This window comes from Poecilia reticulata, linkage group LG5 (assembly GCF_000633615.1).
Source record: "Poecilia reticulata strain Guanapo linkage group LG5, Guppy_female_1.0+MT, whole genome shotgun sequence".
Taxonomy (NCBI): domain Eukaryota; kingdom Metazoa; phylum Chordata; class Actinopteri; order Cyprinodontiformes; family Poeciliidae; genus Poecilia; species Poecilia reticulata.
In genome coordinates, this window is record NC_024335.1 from 29,355,922 (window position 1) to 29,365,340 (window position 9,419).

The following is a 9,419-nucleotide window of genomic DNA, read 5'->3' on the forward strand; positions in this document are numbered from 1 at the left end:
CAAAAATATTTTGAACTTAGAAAAATAAGGCAATGTAAAAACTGGTTAGTTTTGGTCTCAAAATTTTAGGTGAGTGTTTTTGTGCATGGTTGTTTGTCCTGTCTGTCTCTGTGTTGCCCTGCGACTGGTGACCTGTCCAGGGTCACCCTGCCTCTCCCCCAAAATGTCTGGAGATAGGCACCAGCACCCCTGCCAACCCCACTAGGGACAAAGGTGTAGAGATGGATGGATGGATGGATGGATGGATGGATGGATGGATGGATGGATGGATGGATGGATGTTATGTCCTCCTCACCTGCCACAAACTGCAAAGTTTCTGAAAGAGGTTAAATCCTTGATTCCATAAGTATAACTGCGTCCTGGCGATTCCAACTTTTGATTCTCCTTTTAAGACGTGAAGACAAGCGTTCAAAAAATCTAAAAATGATTGTAAACCAAGCCTATTAGACCTCTTACACAATTTGCCTCTGAAACCTCTTTGGACAATAAAGGCTTGACCAAAATGCTGGTCAAGTCTTCGCTATTCTTCATCACTGCTACAAAATGTTCCAGACATTTGTTTTGCTGGACCTGCGGCATACTGTACCTTTACATTAGGTGAAGCTTGTCAGCAGATATATCTTTACAGTCCACAAGAGAGATGAAAGACGTCCTCCATTCATTACAGGTAATTGGGTCTCCGTTGAAAACAGTTGGCATTGGTCCTGGGATTCTGTTTAACGTTTTGAATAGCTCTGGCTAACTGGCAAGTCTCTGCAAGAGGTGCTTGAGAGACTTGAGGGTTTGAATAACTTGTTAGGATTTTTGGGGTTTGACACGTTCCTTTGTGGCATTAATGTCATGGCCAAGCCAGTAGGGGGTGTGCTTGTGCTGCATAGTGTCAATTTTATATTTCTAGTTTTCTTTAAGACATTTAAGACCCAAACCCACACTGGAAAGAGGACACAAACACAAAAACAAGAAAAAAACCCAACTACAATTTACAAAATTAATGATTTACTGATAACAAAACTGTACTAAATCAAAGTAAGTCCAACCTCAGACACATACATCAAGACTCCAAATAAAGAACCTAAAACTCTAAGGCCTCTAATAGGAGCGAGACATGAGGCTACACTGAATAAAACCCCAAACCAAAAACAAGGAAAAGAAAATCCAATGCAAGAAAACAAAAATGGGAAAAACAAAATTGGAAGAGAAGTTGCGAAGCTTAACAACAGTGAAGGCGCAAAACAGCAGGGTCTGACTACATGGCTGACGACGACGGCTCGCGTTACATTGGACACGTCACTGCTTTATTTTGCGTGTCGGATTTCAAAATGAAAGCGCGATGAGTCGTGAGAAGTTGTGGGTAGTTTGGCTATGAATCAACAGAGGTAACAGCATCTGAGGGGAGCGTTTTTATTCAGCAGCAGCTGAAATGAAGCCAACTAAAAAAAAGAGAAAAACTTCCATTTGGGAATACTTTGAAATGAAACGCTCACAAGGTTCTGTAAATACAAATGAACCCCCATGTTTTGTTGATAAAAAAAAAATGTCTTTAAGGACCTCTGTGAACTTAAGTCAACTTTAAAATCTTTTCCATAAGAAAAAAAAGAGGAAACAATGATTAAGTGTGTAGAAACATCAACATTTAATCAACAATTTATCCAATAAATCGGACAAAATTAGCTTTTGTTGTGTTTTTAACGTAATCTCTGGTCGGCTTGTGGAGCGCAGGAGGTTGCCATGGCAACGGATGTGCTTAAATGACACAGAGAAAAAGAGAATAAAAATGTGCGAGTGGTTTTGAGTTGATCACCTGTTCAGGTTGTTTTACCTTTGCTGTGGCTCATTACAGCCGCTGTAGTTTCTGAACGAATAAACAACAAACTTGGACTAATTACCTCGTTCTTTGTGACTAACAAACATCAAACACGGTAAATATGTTTCATTAAGTAGGCTATTTAACAATTTAACAAACAAATGTCTGCGATAATTATGTGAAATTTAATTGTCTAATATATAAAAAAATAGTTTGGTGCTGTCGGGCTCAGAGTCTGAGAGGCTTTTCCTTTATCAAACAATTGGTTTTTTTGCCTCTTATTAAGTGGAAATATTAATGTTGAGATTTTCTCCAAAATATTAACCTTTTTCAACCTTTATAGCTCCACGGTTGAAAATGAGGCTCTAACATTCACAAATGACATTGAAATAAAATCCAGACCAACATCTGGTTTGAGGTGATTCCTCTGGAACCTGTTGGAGGAAAAATATCCCAACTTCAGAAGATGAGCTTTAACCTAACAGAGCTCTKTKGTTCCTCCTRTCAGTATGAGAGTCAGGGTGAGGAGGCGCCATGTTAGGAAGAGAAGTGGAAGCTGCAGKATCTTCAGAACAAACAGGTCATGATGCTGGGCTACTGATTATCCCTCTGTCTGGACACAGGACTAACAATACACTAGTGGAACAAGTCAGCGTCGGGCTGGGGAGCGGGCCAATTACCGGACCCCTAACGAATCACCAGGCCCCTTACGTGCATCAGCTGCTGGAAACGAAACTGAAACTGTTGACTTTAACATTAAATACACCTTTGTCAACAGGTGAGGGCGCACTTTTTCCGTCTATAATCAGACATTTAAGCGACTTGAAACCATTCCTCCCTCCCTGGCACCTCCAGACCCGGGCCCCCATCCGGCCCCCAGCCCCCCCTATAGCTCCGCGCCTGGACCAATATAACCAGCTTAAAAGCTAAAATTAATGGCTATACGCCAGACATGGAAAACTGGGATGACTTCATGCCATGATGTTCAGGATTTAGGTCTCATGGCATCTCAAGGTGTCAACATGAGGGAAATACAGCTTTATTTTGTAGCAATTCAAGAGCTATCGCTTCACAAAAAAATGAATCACACAGAAACTCCAAAGCACACAAAGAAGCATATATATATATATATATATATATATATATACTGGAAACCAACTACGTTTAGGTCTCCTTGGGCGGTGGGCCCAGAGGGTGGCGGTCTTGTTCAGCAGGAGATGATGAGGTTGTGGAGTGACTGCTGACTCTGCGGTGCCTGCAGACGTCCATGAGATGAAAGGATCTCGCACGCAGCCAGTTCGTGGTAAAGAGCGCTGAGCACCTCCAGGATGTGCGCTTTGCCTGTGAAGAAGACGGGAGCTGAGTCGGAGCACGTTTACAAGCAAACCAACAGAAACTTAACGTGATTCCCCGTTCTGTTCTGTTCTAAAAGTAAACGCCGCTGTCTCGTTTCGCAGAACTCGTAGCGTGTTTTTGGCTGTGCGTGTTCCACTAACCGTGTTGTGGGTTGTTGCCAGACTCCAAAGTACTGAGCAACATTTTCCCCAGGGTCCTTCGGGAGACGTTCTGAAACAAACGGCGACTAGTTTCAGCTGGATGTTGGGTCATTAAAAGGCACTTTAAAAGAGAAACATGACCACACACACACTTTCACACATGTGCAACAAGTGCTATAAATGTTCTCATTCTCACACTGTTGGGATTACAGGACGTACGTCTAATCAGAAACATGGGAGAAGGACAGAAAAAAGTTATTACAAGTAAAGAGGGGAAAACCCCCCAGCAATTTTGACATTTATGTCATTAAACATGTAATTATTTACAATTAGTCTAATCTTGTAGATACTTTTTCAAGCTGTTTTTGATTATTGATCAATAATCCTATTGTATGCTCTCAGTTTTCATTAGTGAGGCAGACAGAATGGCTGCTGTCAGCTTGAGACCTTACCTTTGGATAAAAGTTTCAGTGGATTCCATTATCCTGGGTTAAGTCTAAAAGTATTCACACCCCAAATTTAATGTCAATGCAGATTTATTCACAAAACACTTTAAAAACAGCTATGAACAGCAATTTTTTGTGTTTAAAGTTCCCTTTCATTTTGACTGCAATTTTTTACACATACCTGCAGTTTTTAGTTTCTTAAGTTTTTTTTGTTGTTCTTGTTATTTTTTGTTATTTATATTAATTATTGTCATTTTGGTCCTTAAAAATATATAAACGTACATTTATCTTAATATTCTGGTCTGTCTGATGATGTAATTTTTAAATATTAAATGATTTATGATCTGTTACTCAGCACACTTTCTACCAAATACTTTTTTAATCTTACTTGATAGTTTTTGCTTTTACTCGAGTAAAAATAGGTTGAAGTAGTTCTACTCTTACTTTTGTACAATCTTTGGGCTCTCTGCTGGCAGGGCTACAGCCATGCCAAGAATGTACAAAGAAAACTGATTAGGTTAGAGTCGTATATGTGTACTTTTCATATAATATACATTTTTGAGACTTATCCAAAAATTTATATTTCTTGATTAAAAAGTACTCCATCTTTAAAAGGGCTATCAGTGCAAGTTTGATTTATAAATAACAAAAAACATTTCAGTGTTTTACCTTCCTAAAACTATAATTAAAATTATATTATCAGAGTGAATCAAGTTTTTATGTTCTGTTTTGTTTCGTTTTTTTAAGTAACTTACTGATGGTTCTTATATGTGTGAATATGTGTATGCAAAACCCAGAGTAACAGCAACGTTTGCTTGAGGACTTAATCAGAATTGACCTGCAGAATCACAGAACAGATGCACTGAAACTAACCAAGTCTCTGAGCTGCTGCAGAAGCTGCAGGATGTCCACCAGCTTCTCCTCCACCAGCGAAAGACGGACCTTCTCTCTTTCCAGCGACTGCAGCTCCACGGTAAGCAGCTCCGTGTCCTCGACCCTCTGCTGCAGCTCCTGCACCAGAGAGTCCTTCATCTGGAAGGAGATCAAAGCTTGTAACTAATGCACCGCAACACAAGGATCCTTACTTCATTTTAAAAACACTATTTTATGTGAACAAATTAGAAAAATCTATGTCAAACCAGAGTATTCTTCATGTTGGAAAAGTGTCACCTAAAAATAATTGAGCAAAGACCCATCTGTCCATTGGCTCTTTGGAGGAGTTTTAGTGTTTATGTTACGCTTTGCACAAAAAATAACAAAACTATCTTTCTCAACAATCGCAGAAACAAAACAAAAAAAAAACCTCTACAACAATCAAACATTGAAGACAATTTGTGGGTTTGTTTGTGTGAAAACAGATCACAACTACTAACCAATCAGAATCGATTTGGGTCTCCAGGTTCCAACCCACCATGTAGGCAAAGTGTGTTAAAGGGGAAAGCGACAATCACATCCTGATAAAGTCACTGCGCTCTGTGTGTTGATGCTTCCGCAGCTGTGTGTGTGTTACCAGAAGAGCTCTGCAGCCCTTGGCCTCAGGGGTGAAACAAACATCTATCATGTGCAACGCAGCTGCATTCATTCTATGTAACTCTATTTTCACCCTGTGGATGAACACCACAACCTCTGGGTTGATCACTAACAACGTGACAACGGGGTGATTTTGCAAAAGTCACTTTAGGCAAAAAAAAAAAAAGGACATAAACCAGATTTGGAAGTATGGGTGCACTGATTGCAGAGTTCTGGCCGATCTCCAGTTACCGATCTTTAAAAAGCCTGACCTGCTGATTTTGATTTTTGCCAATACCAATTCTTTTTGTCTGAAATGTCGCTAAATACAGCAAGAAAGTTGCTGAGCTGGCAACCGTGACTGTTGTTAACTGCAACCATGCAGCCATGACCTGGTGGGCGGGGCTAACAGTCAGACTTCTCTCACTGCAGGACTGAAGAGGACAGCCGTTGATTTTTAGATCTTTGCTGAGGTAGAATATCGGCTGATAAAAAAGTTCCCAAAATTAAGGAAATCTGTGCCGATAAAAATCAGTACCCCCATATTAGGAAGGTGATGACATGTGAATTTCATTGAGTGACAAAGGAGACCAAACACTGCAAAACTCTTTGAAAACTGACTTCTTGTTTTATTTCGTCATCGGTGGACATTCTAATTAGCCTGAGCCTTCACAACTGGCTCTGATGTCAGAAAGAAGCTGCAATGTAACAGAGAGCATAGGGGGCTGGGGGCGGACGAGCAGCGCCACACAGAGGATGATTGACAGCGAGCGCTAAGATCCTTCTCCGGTCTCTGATTGGCTGTTTCTAATTGGCACCAGCGTAAGGCAGAGGAGCTAAATCTGACCTAACCGTCCTGGTTGGGTCAGTGGTCATGGCTGGCAGTGTGTACCTGGTCCATGTTCATCTCTGCTCGGCTTTCCTTCAGCTTCAGCTCTTTATGCAGCCTGGTGACTCTCTCCAGCAGCTCCACCACAGCACTGTGACATTCTTCGCTCCTCGAGCTTCCAAAACGAAACATCAGCTTCTCCAGTGCCTCGTCACCACATCTGGTGAAGAACACAGACGAATAGAAGGTCATTCTGTCAGTGTCTGGTAGCAGCCCCACAGTCCTAAGGTTTTCATTCCCCTTCTGCTTTTACAAACACAAACTTCACTGGTTTTTGTGCAACAGGCCACTGTATTTATATGGATTTTACCGTATGAAACCACAGCTGCCAATATTTTACCATAAATTACAGACTTTTTTTTTTCTTTTTGTTTGTTTTACAGTGCAAGGGGAAGTGGAAGACCCTGTGTGTCCGTCCATATTGTCACTCGAGGATGTTGAAGATGTGCACATAGTTAGATCTGTGATAACGGGATTTCTGTTTTTTGGATTTGGGCACACTGTGAAATTTGTAAAAAGCGGGCAGCTGTTCGGGTCTTTGAGAAGCTGCCCGGCTCGAACGAGGGACGGTGACCGCTCAGACTCAGATGCTGGGCGAGCAGAACTGCAAACTGGACGTGATTTTTGTCGAGAGTCGCGGGTCGGCTGCAGTTCCAGGAGGACCAAAAGGTTTGACTGTTTGGGAGTCAACATTGAGATATGTACTCTAAGGCAGATTAACGGAGTCGGTCTGATCCAAAACAATGCCTGAACCGACTCCCTCTGTGTCCAGCCTTTTCACTTCACTTCTACTTTCATAATACGACACCCAGGTAACACAGTAGCACATTTCAAAGGAACCTTCCACCCCAAAAACATTTTCTATGCAATTGTGAGTTTCCTCCTAGTGACCTCCCAGTAGACATGTCCATATGGGTGACCCCCCCAGGTGAGTTTACCTTCCGCCACAGCAGGACAGCCTGGTTAGGATCCTCTTCACCTCCTCCACCTGCCTCTGTTGGTCCCCGGCCCGTTTGTCCTCTTCTTCATCCGAGGCAGCCTGGCCCTCCACCGAGCGGAACAGCTGCTCCTCGACTGGCACTGCAGCACATGGACAACGTTACTGCTGCAGCACCGTTACCTGACAACACCTAAAAGCTGCGTGTATTTTATTCTGAACTGAAGGACTAAGAGCTCGACAGTCATTCGACGTTTTTGCAATGACAAAAATCTTTTAAGATTTTTGTCATTGCAAAAAGAAAAAGTTTTTTTCTTTATGTTTTTGTGAGAAAACTAAGAAACATTTCATCAGACCAAAGGCTTTGATTTTCAATAACGCCAAGTTTGTATAAAGTCTTTATTTGCAGCATCTTCTTCAAAACGCCTCTAATTCTCCCTGACTTCTGTCAGTTTGTTGGTTTTAGTCGATCCACCTACTTTTTGAGGAGCTGGATTTATCAGTAAAATCTACCCAGTAACAGGGAAGACGGTCAGAATAAAGTGTGAAGATGGATGGAGTTAAATCCAGGAGAATCCCAGAAGAAAACCTGCAGAAGACTTTAGACAGGGGTGAAGGTCACAGACAATCAACCTACATGCTGTATTCATTCAAGGCTACAATCAAATTGTTTAAATCACGGCCTAGTCAAAGCCCTGACCTAAATTTCTCCCTGTCACGTCATGATTTTGGGCTAATTTGTTCTGTTCTATCAAAAAAATAAATAAAAATAAAAAATCCCCAAAAAAGACACTGATGGTCTGGAGGTGTAATGGGACATTCAAAGGGTTTGAAAACTTTTTGAGACAATGTACGTATTCAGATAAAAGTAAAATGTGTAGCTACTGGGTAGGCCTGTCAGAATGAGCAATAGATCAATTAATCGTATGATAAATTAAAACACGTTCAATAATTTCCATTTGCATGATTTATCTTTTCTCTCTCTGTCAAAAACTGCATGATGAAAGTCTTCAGTCTGGTGATTTGGACTCTACTAGGACAATTAATTTACAGAGGCTTCAAAATAAAAAAATTTTGTGGGATATTTAAAATGTCTTCCAGTTGCAGTTGTTAAACGTTCATTAGAGTTCAAAGTTTATTGAGAACGTCTTCCCGCATTATATTACTTGAAAATGGTCTCAAAACAACAATATTATTGTTTATCGCAATAACATCTGGGACAATTTATTGTCCAGGTGTTATCATGACGGGGCCAATAAAGCAAAGATGCCTCACTCTTGTCAGGGGTGGTCACAGCGCGGCCTGTTGGTGAACGGCGGTCATGTTGGAGGTCCTGGCAGTACGGCCGCTGCTCTGCCCCGGCGCTGCTCGCTGGCTGAAGTCTGGACATCTCAGACCTGAAAGACATCGGGGTCAGAACAGGCATGGAATCATTCAATCTTCTACACACTTCCATCCCGACCTGAGATTTTCATTCGCAGTATTTATTGCGATGACAATGACGATGATGAGTGCTAAATAACATAATGGTAGAAATCATGGGATTGAATATAACATTTTGTGCATGCATTCTGATGGAGCTCGTTTGTCGGATCAAGAGTAGCTTTTGAGCTTAAGCGTTAAGCAGGTGTTAAGCATACTTTTCTTTTATTAAGCCTATATTTCTGTTTTTTCTTTATTGGTCTGTTGGATTATTCCAATCATAAATGTTATATTTTGATTAGCTGTAAGCAGGAAATCATCATAATGAACAGGAATTAACTATCAATCTGTGTAGATTGATGTTTTGCTAAAAGTGCATGGTTATATTTAACACATTTTTAATGACTATTGATGTCAACTTATTGCTTAAATGAATAGTGGAAAAATGCAAATCTATGGGTAGGTTTGCATTGGTTTGAATCCTCAAGATATGCGATGAGAGGCCGTCTCTACGTTCTCAGAGTACACTGCACTGAAACCGCACTTTACATGTACACACCGTCGACAGTTCGGTTGTAACCGATTTGCAAACATGAAAGAGAACATACAACAAAAAGAAGTGTGCGTTACTGCGCTGCCACGATAATTTTATAGAGGCTGTGTGATGCCGTACGCCAGATCTGGGTGGGGTAATTGAAGCCAGACTCTGGGTCTTTGAGACATTTTTACAGCAAAGTGGGTCAGTGGTAGAACAGCGCTGTTAGTGTGCAGCGTTAGGGGAAAAAAAAACTTCAGAAAACACGGCTTCGTACATGCAGGTAGATGTAAACATATTCAGCTGTTCCCGAGCATATTTAACAAATGTATTGGTGTCATAATCAGTTTAATATCTTTTGCCCTGATATGTGTATATATA

The 9,419-nt window shown here is 41.1% G+C and overlaps 1 protein-coding gene across 1 annotated transcript in view; it reads right to left on the bottom strand.

Moving 5' to 3' along the window:
• Nucleotides 1–2,968: 2,968 nt before the first annotated feature.
• efcc1 (EF-hand and coiled-coil domain containing 1) overlaps nt 2,969–9,419 on the bottom strand; it is a 13,994-nt gene continuing 7,543 nt past the window's right edge. Inside the window, exons 3-7 of the mRNA XM_017304644.1 lie at nt 8,357–8,478; nt 7,083–7,224; nt 6,148–6,304; nt 4,620–4,778; nt 2,969–3,145 (exon numbers count right to left, since the gene is read on the bottom strand). Of these exons, the coding sequence (XP_017160133.1) occupies nt 2,969–3,145; nt 4,620–4,778; nt 6,148–6,304; nt 7,083–7,224; nt 8,357–8,478 (757 nt within the window). The remainder of the gene's footprint in view (nt 3,146–4,619; nt 4,779–6,147; nt 6,305–7,082; nt 7,225–8,356; nt 8,479–9,419) is intronic.